This window comes from Coregonus clupeaformis, unplaced genomic scaffold (genome assembly GCF_020615455.1).
Source record: "Coregonus clupeaformis isolate EN_2021a unplaced genomic scaffold, ASM2061545v1 scaf0633, whole genome shotgun sequence".
Taxonomy (NCBI): domain Eukaryota; kingdom Metazoa; phylum Chordata; class Actinopteri; order Salmoniformes; family Salmonidae; genus Coregonus; species Coregonus clupeaformis.
In genome coordinates this window covers 165,033-181,159 of record NW_025534088.1, presented here as the reverse complement: position 1 = coordinate 181,159, position 16,127 = coordinate 165,033, and the positions used below count along the sequence as shown (strand labels likewise).

The following is a 16,127-nucleotide window of genomic DNA, read 5'->3' as shown; positions in this document are numbered from 1 at the left end:
CTCTGTCTCTCTCTCTCTCTCTCTCTCTCTCTCTCTCTCTCTCTCTCTCTCTCTCTCTCTCTCTCTCTCTCTCTCTCTCTCTCTCTCTCTCTCTCTCTCTCCCCTCTCTCTCTCCCCTCTCTCTGTCTCTCTCTCTCTCTCTCTCTCTCTCTCTCTCTCTCTCTCTCTCTCTCTCTCTCTCTCTCTCTCTCTCTCTCTCTCTCTCTCTCTCTCTCTCTCTCTCTCTCTCTCTCTCTCTCTCTCTCTCTCTCTCTCTCTCTCTCTCTCTCTCTCTCTCTCTCTCTCTCTCCCTCTCCCTCTCTCCCCCTCTCTCTCTCCCTCTCTCTCTCTCTCTCTCTCTCTCTCTCTCTCTCTCTCTCTCTGAGTGACCTATTCCACTGCTATTAATAAAACATTTAAGAAGTGACTTCATCTGTATTCCCAGCACTCTGTGAAACCTTAACGCCCTCATCTGTTCAGAATGACATCCCCAGTCCCCACCCACACCCAGGGCTAAACCAATTAGAGCTCAGAACACGCAACTCAAACCAATCAGCTGTGAGATTGCTGATGTTTCCTGGTGTGCGCACATTCGCCATTTAAATGAGTCATGATGACATCAAGGAGAGAGTGTGTTCTTGTTACTAGTCGTGCCATTTTGATCGGGCAGAATACGAAAACCAATCTCACGGGGTGCAATCAGCACTCTACCGAAAACCAAATTCACGGGGTGCAATCAGCACTCTACTGAAATCCAAATTCACGGGGTGCAATCAGTACTCTACCGAAAACCAAATTCACGGGGTGCAATCAGCACTCTAACGAAAAACATTAAGCTGACAGGCCAACACTTTTAGAGCGCCTTGTCGAAAGTAATGTAGTTTGCTTTTCCAAGTATTCTCCCTACCAGCAAATTAAATAGATGTTTCCCAGAAAGCAACAGAACAGATTAGACTCTAGTCATTAGAGAATCAGAGAGAGAGAGAGAGAGAGAGAGAGAGAGAGAGAGAGAGAGAGAGAGAGAGAGAGAGAGAGAGAGAGAGAGAGAGAGAGAGAATAAGATACTAAAACAGAGACAGAAAGAGAGAGTGACACCAAAAACAGAGTCCAGTGGTGACTTATGCCAAACCTCCCTCCCTCCTTCCCCAGACAAGGTCACAGTCCATTAACCATAGCGGACACAGACAAACCTGGCAGGACCATAGAGCAAGAAGGTTAGACACATTGGTAATTAACGACAGGGGGGCTGATAGCATCTTTAATTATGCACACACACTCAGACACTGACTAATCACCAGACCAACTGTTCTCATTAGCAGCATTTGGTTGGTCGGTGGGAGACTGTCTGTCTGCGACTGGCATGCTAAATAGACCTTGGCTCTGTATTGTACCGTGGTGTATTTTTACCACCCCATGGTGGGAGTATGATGGGGAATAAGGCTTGCAGTAGGAGCGACCGGAGAGACTGTCTGTCAGCTGTGGTAAATTAACCAGGCTGCATGGTACCATGGGTATTTTTAACCCACCAGTTGTGGGAGTATGATGGACCGGGGCCTAAGGCTATGAGGCTGTTGTGATGAGTGGAGGGGTCAGGGGTCGTAGAGATAGTACAGGTGATATATTGCTGTGAGGCTGGTCTAAAGAGTGGAGGGATCAGGGGTCGTAGAGAAAGTACAGGTGATATATTGCTGTAAGGCTGGTCTAAAGAGTGGAGGGATCAGGGGTCGTAGTAACGAAAGGTTTCCTAGAGATCATGAATATATGGAAAGAAAGATGGAATTAGAAGAGCTTAATTATAAGCCCTCTGAATTTCTCCTGCTTAAAGTAGGAGTGGTCCCTGTACTTACTTACAGTACACAGCCCTGCAGTATATGATTGTAATCCCAAACTAAGATAAACATTCAAAACAATGAAGTCTAAGCTCCCAAACAATAACTGTAAAAGATTCATTCTTTGGTTGAAATCCGTCTCGAAGGACCACTTCTAAATGAGGTGTTGGAGTGTTGCACAAGCAGCAAAGCTGCCAAAGACCACAGGGAGTAGCAGATAGACTTGACTGAGGCCATGAAGATGAGTTAAATGAGTGTTGGCTTAGTGAGGCCATTGTTGTGGTAAGAGTCCTGCACCTCCACAGTACGCGCTGTCGTCCCTCAGCGCACGGTAGCCATCTTTACAGCTGCAGCAGGACCCAGCCTCCAGATTCACACACTCCGAGTTCTCCACACAGCTGGGACTGTGGCCCTCCACACAGAAATTATGACCTGAGAGAGGGGGGGGGGGGAAAGATATAGAGACTGTCTGGTCATTCTACAGCAGATAAATCACCCTCAGTGGGCTGTCTTACACCTGTGTGTGTGTGTGTGTGTGTGTGTGTGTGTGTGTGTGTGTGTGTGTGTGTGTGTGTGTGTGTGTGTGTGTGTGTGTGTGTGTGTGTGTGTGTGTGTGTGTGTGTGTGTGTGTGTGTGTGTGTGTGTGTGTGTGTGTGTGTGTGTGCTTTCTTTCCTCAAATGATTTCTCCCCGTCTCGCCCCTGGCCATAGACAAATAACTAGAGAGATAGAACAACAGGTATATATGGCTGAGACCACAGTTCACTCTGTAGAGACACGGGTCAGGAGGAAATAAGGCTTCATCAGAGAACAGTAACATGTTGTTAAGGCCTGGTGTGTGGCTGTCAGAGAGATGCATGGCTGTGTGCTGACCACATCTAGTATGTATGTGGGTAATGTCATGAGTGCGTCCCAAATCGCCTATTCCCTTTATAGTGCACTACTTTTGACCAGGGCACTTACGGCTGTGGTCAAAAGTAGTGCACTAAAAGTGGGACATTTGGGACACAGCCCAGAGAGAGGCCTCATTACCAGCCAAGCAGGAGACATACATCATCTAAGGAGGGAGAGGGAGCGGACCGACTTTTAATATCCATTCTCCCTTATCTATGTAATATTCATATGTGTCAGCATACTGAATTGTAATTGGATGCATTCTACCGTCGTATCCTACTGCGCTATGATTGGTTAAGACCACCCAGGTGGTGAGGTCATCTTCAAGATGATCATGGCCAGAGACATATGAACATGCCAGTTATAGCTAGTTAATAAAGAGCTAAGTTTAGAAAGATCCTGTCGTCCTGCATTTTATTATTTTGTACAAAGCATACAAAACAAGACAATCTATTAGACAGCATAAACACTATCTCACTTCCGCTCCAAGAATCTGTGTGTGTGTGTATGTGTATGTGTGTGTGTGTGTGTGTGTGTGTGTGTGTGTGTGTGTATGTGTATGTGTGTGTGTGTGTGTGTGTGTGTGTGTGTGTGTGTGTGTGTGTGTGTGTGTATGTGTGTGTGTGTGTGTGTGTGTGTGTGTGTGTGTGTGTGTGTGTGTGTGTGTGTGTGTGTGTGTGTGTGTGTGTGTGTGTGTGTGTGTGTGTGTGTGTGTGTGTGTGTGTGTGTGTGTGTGTGTGTGTGAGTTCCAGACCCACCTCTGCAGACCTTGCAGCAGCGGTCTGTAAGGGTGATGTGTTCAGACTCAGGGCAGGTCAGTTCAGGACAGGGGGCGTTCTCCACCCTCCGCATGCTGCGCTCCTGTAAAACCATGACACAATAGGTGCTTACAGTAACAGCTCTGTCATAATTCATCTTCTCTGCTTTAGACATGGACATCTCACTTCTAACAACAATAGATCATTATATTAAATGCTAATATATGCTAATATATACAGTGAGGGAAAAAAGTATTTGATCCCCTGCTGATTTTGTACGTTTGCCCACTGACAAAGAAATTATCAGTCTATAATTTTAATGGTAGGTTTATTTGAACAGTGAGAGACAGAATAACAACAAACAAATCCAGAAAAAGGCATGTCAAAAATGTTATAAATTGATTTGCATTTTAATGAGGGAAATAAGTATTTGACCCCCTCTCAATCTTTTATGCAGGTAACGAGCTGAGATTAGGAGCACACTCTTAAAGGGAATGCTCCTAATCTCAGTTTGTTACCTGTATAAAAGACACCTGTCCACAGAAGCAATCAATCAATCAGATTCCAAACTCTCCACCATGGCCAAGACCAAAGAGCTCTCCAAGGATGTCAGGGACAAGATTGTAGACCTACACAAGGCTGGAATGGGCTACAAGACCATCGCCAAGCAGCTTGGTGAGAAGGTGAAAACAGTTGGTGCGATTATTCACAAATGGAAGAAACACAAAATAACTGTCAATCTCCCTCGGCCTGGGGCTCCATGCAAGATCTCACCTCGTGGAGTTGCAATGATCATGAGAATGGTGAGGAATCAGCCCAGAACTACACGGGAGGATCTTGTCAATGATCTCAAGGTAGCTGGGACCATAGTCACCAAGAAAACAATTGGTAACACACTACGCTGTGAAGGACTGAAATCCTGCAGCGCCCGCAAGGTCCCCCTGCTCAAGAAAGCACATATACAGGCCCGTCTGAAGTTTGCCAATGAACATCTGAATGATTCAGAGGAGAACTGGGTGAAAGTGTTGTGGTCAGATGAGACCAAAATAGAGCTCTTTGGCATCAACTCAACTTGCCGTGTTTGGAGGAGGAGGAATAGTGCCTATGACTCCAAGAACACCATCCCCACCGTCAAACATGGAGGTGGAAACATTATGCATTGGGGGTGTTTTTCTGCTAAGGGGACAGGACAACTTCACCGCATCAAAGGGACAATGGACGGGGCCATGTACCGTCAAATCTTGGGTGAGAACCTCCTTCCCTCAGCCAGGGCATTGAAAATGGGTCGTGGATGGGTATTCCAGCATGACAATGACCCAAAACACACGGCCAAGGCAACAAAGGAGTGGCTCAAGAAGAAGCACATTAAGGTCCTGGAGTGGCCTAGCCAGTCTCCAGACCTTAATCCCATAGAAAATCTGTGGAGGGAGCTGAAGGTTCGAGTTGCCAAACGTCAGCCTCGAAACCTTAATGACTTGGAGAAGATCTGCAAAGAGGAGTGGGACAAAATCCCTCCTGAGATGTGTGCAAACCTGGTGGCCAACTACAAGAAACGTCTGACCTCTGTGATTGCCAACAAGGGTTTTGCCACCAAGTACTAAGTCATGTTTTGCAGAGGGGTCAAATACTTATTTCCTCCATTAAAATACAAATCAATTTATAACATTTTTTACATGCGTTTTTTGGATTTTTTGTTGTAATTCTGTCTCTCAATGTTCAAATAAACCTACCATTACAATTATAGACTGATCATGTCTTTGTCAGTGGGCAAACGTACAAAATCAGCAAGGGATCAAATACTTTTTTCCCTCACTGTATTATACCTATTTGGTTTATTTATCTATTTGACAGCCATGACAGCTTTAGTTTCATAAAATAAATACATCTCCGGTGTTTTCTGCTTCTCTATCTGTTCTGTGAGACGTGTCTATAGACAAGCTCTATATCTGTTCTGTGAGACGTGTCTATAGACAAGCTCTCTATCTGTTCTGTGAGACGTGTCTATAGACAAGCTCTCTATCTGTTCTGTGAGACGTGTCTATAGACAAGCTCTCTATCTGTTCTGTGAGATGTGTCTATAGACAAGCTCTCTATCTGTTCTGTGAGACGTGTCTATAGACAAGCTCTCTATCTGTTCTGTGAGACGTGTCTATAGACAAGCTCTCTATCTGTTCTGTGAGACCTGTCTCTCGCCAAGCTCTTCGATCGAGAGGTACTGTAAAGGCTGAGCTGATGCATTAGTACATGAGGCCATCCACCACAAGATAATACTATGTATGATATGTATTTCAACATGAAACGAGCCCAGACCAGGCTGGATGTAACGATCCCGGCAGTCTGAGTCGGGTCCTGTCTGGTGACCAGTGTTTTGGGTTCGTAGTCTCCTGTTTCCCGAGGGTTCGGGAACGCTCCCGGGGAGCTCTCTGGTTTTCCGCACCTGCATCCCGTCAGCAATCTGCACACCTGGCCCTCATCATCACCCTTTTTTAGGTTCTGGCCAAACCTCCAGTTCCTGCCGGATCGTTAGCCATGAACAGTAGGTGTTCTGTGTATCAGTTTAGAGTTTCTTGCGTGAGTTTTGTTGTTTTGTACTTTGTTGAGTTTTTGTGTCCTTACCTCCGTTTTTGTTCCACCTGCAGTCACACGTCCGGGAACCTTCACCCCACCTCTGCCTGATGGTCGGCGGCTGCCGAGCCATCACTGGACCTTGTGCTGCACCCCCAACTACTCATCCACGCCGCCCGCTCTGTCCCTGGATTATTCTGCACCTTTGGTTGTATCTAAATAAACCCTCACCTTCGTTCAACTCTCCTTGTCCTGGTCTGCTTCTGGGTTCTGGCTGAGGGAACTGTGACAGAACGATCCGGCCAAATATGAACCCAGCGGACCTGGACTCTGTTCGCCATGCCATTACCCAGCAGGAGAAGATGTTGGGCCAGCATAGCATGGTACTACAGGAGATCGCGTTGTCAGTTCGGAACCTTTCTACCGGCCTGACGGAGGTCCAGAACCAACGCCAGTGTCCGGTGGAGGACCCACTACCGGTTTCACCCATCTCGCCTGCCGCTTCTGAAGTTGTGTCCCTCCGTGAGCCCAAGGTTCCGACGCCGGATAAGTATGAGGGGGAGCTGGGAAGATGCCGTTCCTTCCTTATGCAGTGTGGATTAGTGTTCGATCTACAGCCCTACTCTTATGCCACTGACAAGGCTAGGATAGCCTTTTTGATTGAGTTGCTGCGTGGTCGAGCGCTGGAGTGGGCTTCAGCCGTTTGGGAACGACAGGATCCCTGCATGGCTTCATACCAGGGGTTCACGGCCGAGATGAGGAAGCTCTTCGACCATTCCGTCCGAGGGAGGGACGCAGCTAGGCGTCTGTTTTCTCTTCACCAAGGAACTCGCAGCGTGGCCGACTTCGTGATCGAGTTCAAGACGTTGGCTGTGGAGAGTGGATGGAACGAGGAGTCTTTGCAAGCGGTCTTTACCAGGGCCTGTCGGAGCAGCTCAAGGATGAGTTGATCTCCTATCCGGAGCCTAGTGACCTGGACAGCTTGGTAGCCTTGTCTATTCGGGTGGATAATCGAGTCCGAGAGCGAAGGAGGGAGAAGCAATGGGGTCCGTCCAATCGATCAGCTTCTCAGTTCCCAGTCGGGTCGGGTGGTGGACCAGAACACGTCGATCATTCTCCACCACTAAGGATTAGTGGAGAGGACCTCTCTCCCGATTCTGAACCCATGCAAGTGGGGCGGCACGGGTTAACCAAGGAGGAGCGCCAACATAGACGTAAGACCAACTGCTGCCTCTACTGTGGTCGCTCGGGACAGTACATCTCCACTTGTTCCCGGCGGTCGTCAAACTGCCCGGCTCGCTAAAGTTGGGAGGACTTTTAGCGAGCCAGTTTCAACCTCTCAGTACCTCTGTCAGACCCCGCTTCCCGGCTACCCTTGTGAACAGGAATCAGAGCTTAGCGCTTAACGCTTTTATCGATTCAGGTGCCGATGGAAGCTTTCTTGATGCCGAGTTGGTGGAACAGCTGGGGCTTTCCAAGGAGCAATTGCCGGAAGCCATTGAAGCGACCACTCTGAACGGGCAGTAGTCTGGCACGTATCACGATGAGGACTGAACCGGTTAAGATGCGGTTGTCGGGGAATCATTCTGAGATGATTTCATTTTTCATTCTGCCGTCTTCCCATGTTCCTCTGGTCCTTGGATACCCCTGGCTGAAGGAACACAATCCCACGTTCGATTGGGTGACGGGCAAGGTAACGAGTTGGAGCCTTGATTGTCATGCTAACTGTCTCAAGACTGCCTGCCCCCATTCGGTTCCCAGTCAGGTGATTGAGGCTAAACCCCCCAGATTTGTCCCTGGTTCCCGAGACATATCACGATTTGGGGAAGTTTTCAGTAAGCAGAAGGCTCTGTCACTTCCTCCCCACCGACCATATGATTGTGCCATCAACCTGGTTCCTGGAGCTGTCTACCCCAAGGGAAGGTTATACAGTATCTCCCGACCTGAACGTGAGGCGTTGGAGACCTACATCAAGGAGTCCCTAGCTGCTGGTCTCGTTGGTCTCGTCATCACCCCTGGGGGCAGGATTCTTCTTTGTGGGAAAGAAGGATGGCTCTCTTCGACCGTGTATTGATTATCGGGGGTTGAATGACATCACGGTCAAGAACAAGTATCCCCTGCCCTTGATGAGTTCTGCCTTCGACTCCTTACAGGGTGCTACGGTGTTCACCAAGCTAGACCTACGCAATGCGTATCACCTGGTCCGGATCAGAGAGGGGGACGAGTGGTTGACGGGTTTCAATACACCGATGGGTCACCGAGTATCAGGTGATGCCGTTTGGACTGACCAATGCTCCAGCGGTATTCCAGAGTATGGTGAACGACGTCCTGAGAGATATGATCGGTCTCTTCGTGTTTGTTTACCTGGATGACATTCTGATCTTCTCGAAGGAACCTTCCGACCACGTCCAGCATGTCCGGCAGGTTCTGCAGCGATTGTTGGAGAATCGCCTGTTCGTGAAGGCCGAGAAGTGCGAGTTTCACGCCCACACTACATCCTTTCTCGGGTACATCATCTCCAGGGGTGAGATTAGGATGGATCAGGAGAAGGTTAGAGCGGTTCTGGAATGGGCCCAGCCCGGTACGAGATTGCAACTCCAGAGATTTTTGGGGGTTTGCGAATTTCTACCGCAGATTCATCCGGGATTACAGCCGTGTGGCCGCTCCATTAACTGCCTTGACTTCCAGTATCAGGACCTTCAAGTGGAATCCGGAGGCGGATCGAGCGTTTCTGGATTTGAAGAGGCGATTCACCAACGCACCGATTCTCTCTCAACCGACACGGCCCGTCAGTTCGTCGTTGAAGTGGACGCGTCTGATGTGGGAGTTGGCGCCATCCTGTCGCAGCGATGCTCCACGGACAGTAAACTCCATCCCTGCGCCTACTACTCGTCGCCTTCGCCTGCAGAGAGGAATTACGATGTGGGTAACCGGGAGCTTCTCGCGGTGAAACTTGCCTTGGAGGAGTGGCGCCACTGGTTGGAGGGGGCGGAGCAACCGTTTATTGTCTGGACTGACCACAAGAATCTTGCTTACGTGCAATCGGCTAAACGTCTCAACTCCCGGCCAGGCCAGGTGGGCGTTGTTTTTCGGACGATTCAAGTTTGCCCTGACGTTCCGACCTGGATCTAAGAACGGCAAGGCGGACGCCTTGTCCCGGATGTTCTCCAAGACGGAGGAGAGTGGGTCCAAGACCGAGACTATTCTCCCCCGGAACTGCGTCGTGGGAGCAGTGATGTGGAAGATTGAGGAGGAGGTGCTGGCGGCCCTTCGGACTCAGCCCGGTCCCGGTAACGGTCCACCCGGTCGGTTGTTTGTGCCTGAGTCGGTTCGTCCTGCTGTCCTCAAATGGTCCCACGCCAGCAAGATGGCTTGTCGCCCTGGCGTGGCTCGGACAATGGCGTTTCTTCGCAGACGTTTTTGGTGGCCTGCCATGGCCGAGGATACTCGGGGTTTTGTTGCTGCCTGTCCAGTGTGTGCGCAGAATAAGAGTACCAATCGGCCCAGCTCTGGACTACTTCACCCCCTTCCTATTCCCCGCGTCCATGGTCGCATCTGGCCCTGGACTTCGTCACGGGGTTGCCCGCTTCTGAGGGGAACACGGTCGTTCTGACTATCGTGGGACAGATTCAGCAAGTTCGCCCACTTTGTGCCTATTGCCAAGCTTCCCTCTGCCTCGGAGACGTCCGAGATCCTGGTTAGGGAGGTTTTCAGGGTCCACGGTTTGCCCAGTGATATCGTTTCCGACCGTGGCCCTCAGTTTACCTCTGCTGTCTGGAAGTCCTTCTGTTTGGCCATTGGAGCTACAGTCAGTCTCACATCTGGTTTTCATCCCCAATCCAATGGTCAGGCGGAGAGAGCCAACCAGAAGATGGAATCCACGCTACGCTGTCTGGTCTCTTCCAACCCCACCTCCTGGGCCTCTCAGTTGCCTTGGGTTGAGTATGCCCACAATACTCTCCCCTACATCTGCCACTGGGATGTCTCCCCTTCCAGTGCCTGTATGGCTACCAACCTCCCCTGTTCCCTTCTCAGGAGAGGGAGCTATCAGTGCCTTCTGTTCAGGCTCACATTCGTCGTTGCCACCGGACCTGGCATCGGGCCAGAAAGGCACTCCTTAGAGGTTCGGATCGGTATCAGCTCCAGGCGAATCGTCGCCGGATCCCCGCTCCCACCTATACCATCGGAGATAGGGTTTGGTTGGCCACACGGGATCTTCCCGTTACGGACTGAGTCTAGGAAGTTGTTGACCGAAGTTCATTGGTCCGTTTGTGGTGGAGAAGGTGATCAATCCGGTGGCAGTTCGACTCAAACTACCGAGGACGCTCAGAGTCCATCCCACCTTTCATGTCTCCTGCCTCAAGCCTGTCTTCCTCAGTCCTCTGTTGCCTCCCTCCGCCTCCTCCTCCTCCTCCTCGGATGATCGGAGGTGGTCCTGCCTACACGGTGCGTCGCATCATGGATTCCAGACGGCGGGGCCGGGGTTTCCAGTATCTCGTGGACTGGGAGGGGTATGGTCCTGAAGAGAGGAGTTGGATTCCGCGGCGACAGGTCCTAGATGCTGACCTCATCAGGGATTTCTACCGCCTCCATCCTGGCGCTCCGGGAGGTCCGCCCCGGGGCGTTCGTCCGGAGGGGGTACTGTAACGATCCCGGCAGTCTGAGTCGGGTCCTGTCTGGTGACCAGTGTTTTGGGTTCGTAGTCTCCTGTTTCCCGAGGGTTCGGGAACGCCTCCGGGGAGCTCTCTGGTTTTCCGCACCTGCATCCCGTCAGCAATCTGCACACCTGGCCCTCATCATCACCCTTTTTAGGTTCTGGCCAAACCTCCAGTTCCTGCCGGATCGTTAGCCATGAACAGTAGGTGTTCTGTGTATCAGTTTAGAGTTTCTTGCGTGAGTTTTGTTGTTTTGTACTTTGTTGAGTTTTTGTGTCCTTACCTCCGTTTTTGTTCCACCTGCAGTCACACGTCCGGAACCTTCACCCCACCTCTGCCTGATGGTTCGGCGGCTGCCGAGCCATCACTGGACCTTGTGCTGCACCCCCAACTACTCATCCACGCCGCCCGCTCTGTCCCTGGATTATTCTGCACCTTTGGTTGTATCTAAATAAACCCTCACCTTCGTTCAACTCTCCTTGTCCTGGTCTGCTTCTGGGTTCTGGCTGAGGGAACTGTGACACTGGATCAGAGTGAGTTGTCTCTATAGGGATTATCATGGTGTGTTGTCTCTATAGGGATTCTCATGGTGTGTTGTCTCTATGGGATTCTCATGGTGTGTTGTCTCTATAGGGATTATCATGGTGAGTTGTCTCTATAGGGATTATCATGGTGTGTTGTCTCTATAGGGATTATCATGGTGAGTTGTCTCTATAGGGATTATCATGGTGTGTTGTCTCTATGGGATTCTCATGGTGTGTTGTCTCTATAGGGATTCTCATGGTGTGTTGTCTCTATAGCGATTCTCATGGTGTGTTGTCTCTATAGGGATTCTAATGGTGTGTTGTCTCTATAGGGATTCTCATGGTGTGTTGTCTCTATAGGGATTCTCATGGTGTGTTGTCTTTATAGGGATTCTCATGGTGTGTTGTCTCTATAGGGATTATCATGGTGTGTTGTCTCTATAGGGATTCTCATGGTGTGTTGTCTCTATAGGGATTCTCATGGTGTGTTGTCTCTATAGGGATTATCATGGTGTGTTGTCTCTATAGGGATTCTCATGGTGTGTTGTCTCTATAGGGATTCTCATGGTGTGTTGTCTTTATATGGATTCTCATGGTGTGTTGTCTCTATAGGGATTCTCATGGTGTGTTGTCTTTATAGGGATTCTCATGGTGTGTTGTCGCTATAGGGATTCTCATGGTGTGTTGTCTCTATAGGGATTCTCATGGTGTGTTGTCTCTATAGGGATTATCATGGTGTGTTGTCTCTATAGGGATTCTCATGGTGTGTTGTCTCTATAGGGATTCTCATGGTGTGTTGTCTCTATAGGGATTCTCATGGTGTGTTGTCTCTATAGGGATTATCATGGTGTGTTGATTGCTGGTGTGTTCTGTAGTCATGACAAACTAAGAGTGTGTAGACATGGTGTAGTGTATTGGACATACCTGACACTCAAACAGTAAACAGTTTCCAGATGAATCCCTCACACTCTTCAAGTCCCCTTCCACGTACACCCTTCCTCTGAACAGACACACAGCTGTGGACACATACACACACAAATGCACATGCGTACACACACACACACACACACACACACACACACACACACACACACACACACACACACACACACACACACAGTTTTTAGTTATTCCTAGCCCCTTTTAACATTGGGAGCAAGGTAGCATGTTATACACAGCTTAAGTCATTACTTAAATGGGTTTCATATTAACGCTGGCTCCAGATAGCAGCAGGCTTTAAAGACTGGCCTTGAATTATTGATGTATATGTGAAGCGAGCGAGAGCAAGAACGAGAGAGAGAGAGAGAGAGAGAGAGAGAGAGAGAAATTAAGAAAAATAAGATACGATTTCAGTGGACAGCATGGTCCTGTGAGCTGTTCGTGATGAAGAGAGGAGAGAGAGAGAAAAGTGGTGTAGAGAGGAGAGAGAGAGAGACAGAGAAGTGGTGTAGAGAGGAGAGAGAGAGAGAGAAGAGGTGTAAAGAGGAGAGAGAGAGAGAGAAGAGGTGTAGAGAGGAGAGAGAGAGAAGAGGTGTAGAGAGGAGAGAGAGAGAGAAGTGGTGTAGAGAGGAGAGAGAGAGAGAGAAGAGGTGTAGAGAGGAGAGAGAGAGAGAGAAGAGGTATAGAGAGGAGAGAGAGAGAAGTGGTGTAGAGAGGAGAGAGAGAGAAGTGGTGTAGAGATTAGAGAGAGAGAAGTGGTGTAGAGAGGAGAGAGAGAGAAGTGGTGCAGAGAGGAGCGAGAGAGAAGTGGTGTAGAGAGGAGAGAGAGAGAGAGAAGTGGTGTAGAGATGAGAGAGAGAGAGAGAGAGAGAGAGAGAGAGAAGAGGTGAAGAGAGCAGCGAGAGAGAAGTGGTGTAGAGAGGAGAGAGAGAGACAGATAAGTGGTGTAGAGAGGAGAGAGAGAGAGAGAGAGAGAGAGAGAGAGAGAGAGAGAGAGAGAGAGAGAGAGAGAGAAGAGGTGAAGAGAGGAGCGAGAGAGAAGTGGTGTAGAGAGGAGAGAGAGAGAAGAGGTGTAGAGAGGAGAGAGAGAGAGAGAGAAGAGGTATAGAGAGGAGAGAGAGAGAGAAGAGGTGTAGAGAGGAGAGAGAGAGAAGTGGTGTAGAGAGGAGAGAGAGAGAGAAGAGGTGTAGAGAGGAGAGAGAGAGAGAAGAGGGTGTAGAGAGGAGAGAGAGAGAAGTGGTGTAGAGAGGAGAGAGAGAGAGAAGAGGTGTAGAGAGGAGAGAGAGAGAGAGAGAAGAGGTATAGAGAGGAGAGAGAGAGAAGTGGTGTAGAGAGGAGAGAGAGAGAAGTGGTGTAGAGATTAGAGAGAGAGAAGTGGTGTAGAGAGGAGAGAGAGAGAAGTGGTGTAGAGAGGAGAGAGAGAGAGAGAAGTGGTGTAGAGATGAGAGAGAGAGAGAGAGAGAGAGAGAAGAGGTGAAGAGAGCAGCGAGAGAGAAGTGGTGTAGAGAGGAGAGAGAGAGACAGAGAAGTGGTGTAGAGAGGAGAGAGAGAGAGAGAGAGAGAGAGAGCGAGAGAGAGAGAGAGAGAGAGAGAAGAGGTATAGAGAGGAGAGAGAGAGAAGTGGTGTAGAGAGGAGAGAGAGAGAAGTGGTGTAGAGATGAGAGAGAGAGAGAGAGAGAGAGAGAGAGAGAGAGAGAGAGAGAGAGAGAGAGAGAGAGAGAGAGAGAGAGAGAGAGTGAGAGAGAGAGAGAGAGAGAGAGAGAGAGAGAGAGAAGTGGTGTAGAGAGGAGAGAGAGAAGAGGTTTAGAGAGGAGAGAGAGAGAAGAGGTGTAGAGAGAGAGAGAGAGAGAGAGAGAGAAGAGGTGAAAATATTTTAGAAAAAGAAAATGAGAGGGCTGTGTTGAGCAGATGTGAGAAGAACATGGCATGAGAAGGTAAGTGTTACTCACGCTGACACTCTTTGCAGCACGTGCCTGGCACATAGGCAGGTGCAGAGTCAGGGGGACACTGAGGAGGGGGGCACGAGATGGTCTCACACTGGACTGTACCATTCTAAAGGAATAAGACAAAACAGACATTATTAGTATAAAGATCTATGATCTCCAACCTGGACTGTACCATTCTAAAAGGGGATTCAAATCTAAACAAAAGCAGATTTATTCACTCAGACAATTGATCAACACACAATATTACTCAGAACCTCAGACTGATCCCCCTATAATGGACTGAACCATTCTACGGAGCTATAACAAACCCCAAGACCATAAAGTCTATGGGTGCGTTCATAAATTAGCTCTGGCGCAGAATAACTGATGAATTTACGAACGCTCAACACCCGTTGAATATGGCCGGTGTCAGTAAACGTCAGCAAAAAAGCGTAATTCAATTGTTGCCTGCAGCACAGTTACAGTCACCAACGCTCTGGATAACATGAAAACAGCCTAACCAGCTCTGCTAGGGCGAGTAAAATGGTCAGAGTGAGGTGTTCTCTCATTTGTGTCTGGAAGTAGCTAGCAAGCTAGCCAACATTAGCCAGTTAGCTTGGGTGCTTGACTGCCGTTGTGAGGTCAGAACGTTACGATCAACCCTACTCCAGTGCACTGCCAGAGTGCACTCTGAGTGCACTCTGGCAGTCCAGATTGAATTTACAGACACCCTATGTCTTGATCACTGAGATCAGGAGAATCACACAGAGTTGATACACCATATGTCTTGATCTCTGGGATCAGGAGAATCACACAGAGTTGATACACCATATGTCTTGATCTCTGGGATCAGGAGAATCACATAGAGTTGATACACCATATGTCTTGATCTCTGGGATCAGGAGAATCACATAGAGTTGATTGCACTAGTGATTTTTAGGTTATGGTTTTCCATTCAGTGCCGTCCCTTTAAGTCCCGGATAACTGTGATCATGAAGTGAACTATTCCTTTAAGTCCACAGTGATTATAGAGTGAACTGTCCCTTTAAACCCACAGTGATTATAGAGTGAACTGTCCCTTTACAAAAACATTTATTTTTACTGCTCTAATTACGTTTGTAACTAGTTTATAATAGCAATAAGGCACCTCGGGGGGGTTGTGATATGGCCAATATACCGCGGCTAAGGGCTGTATCCAGGCACTCCGCGTTGCATCGTGCTTAAGAACAGCCCTTAGCCATGGTATATTGGCCATATACCACACCTCCTCGGGCATTATTGCTTAATTATAGTCTGTCATAGTGTGTTATAGCCTGTTTCAGTCTGTTATAGTGTGTTATAGTGTGTTATAGCCTGTTATAGTGCGTTATAGTGTGTTATAGCCTGTTATAGTGTGTTATAGTGTGTTATAGCCTGTTATAGTGCGTTATAGTGTGTTATAGCCTGTTTCAGTGTGTTATAGTGTGTTATAGCCTGTTATAGTGTGTTATAGTGCGTTATAGTGTGTTATAGCCTGTTATAGTGTGTTATAGTGTGTTATAGCCTGTTATAGTGCGTTATAGTGTGTTATAGCCTGTTATAGTGTGTTATAGTGTGTTATAGCCTGTTATAGTGTGTTATAGTGCGTTATAGTGTGTTATAGCCTGTTATAGTGTGTTATAGTGTGTTATAGTCTTACATAGCAGGAACAGTTCCTGCATCCGTCTGTCCATCCTTCGTCCTCCCTGTACAGCACTCCGTTCATACTGCAGGTCCTCTCACAGTAACAGCCATCCAGAGCCTGCATTTTCTCCTCCGCACGCGACAGCTGCACACACACACACACACCAAAACAAAGATACAGAGTTAGTGTGTGTGTATGTATGTGTGTGTATGTGTGTGTGTGTGTGTATGTGTGTGTGTTTATGTGTGTGTGTGTGTGTGTGTGTGTGTGTGTGTGTGTGTGTGTGTGTGTGTGTGTGTGTGTGTGTGTGTGTGTGTGTGTGTGTGTGTGTGTGTGTGTGTGTGTGTGTGTGTGTGTGTGTGTGTGTGTGTGTGGGTGTGTGGGTGTGTGTGTGAAT

The 16,127-nt window shown here is 48.6% G+C and overlaps 1 protein-coding gene across 1 annotated transcript in view; it reads right to left on the bottom strand.

Moving 5' to 3' along the window:
• LOC121557234 (protein kinase C-binding protein NELL2) overlaps positions 1-16,127 on the bottom strand; it is a 121,538-nt gene that overhangs the window by 68,416 nt on the left and 36,995 nt on the right. The window contains 5 exon segments of the mRNA XM_045216191.1: positions 2,106-2,240; positions 3,460-3,562; positions 12,128-12,219; positions 14,092-14,194; positions 15,746-15,874. Coding sequence (XP_045072126.1) covers positions 2,106-2,240; positions 3,460-3,562; positions 12,128-12,219; positions 14,092-14,194; positions 15,746-15,874 — 562 coding nt within the window.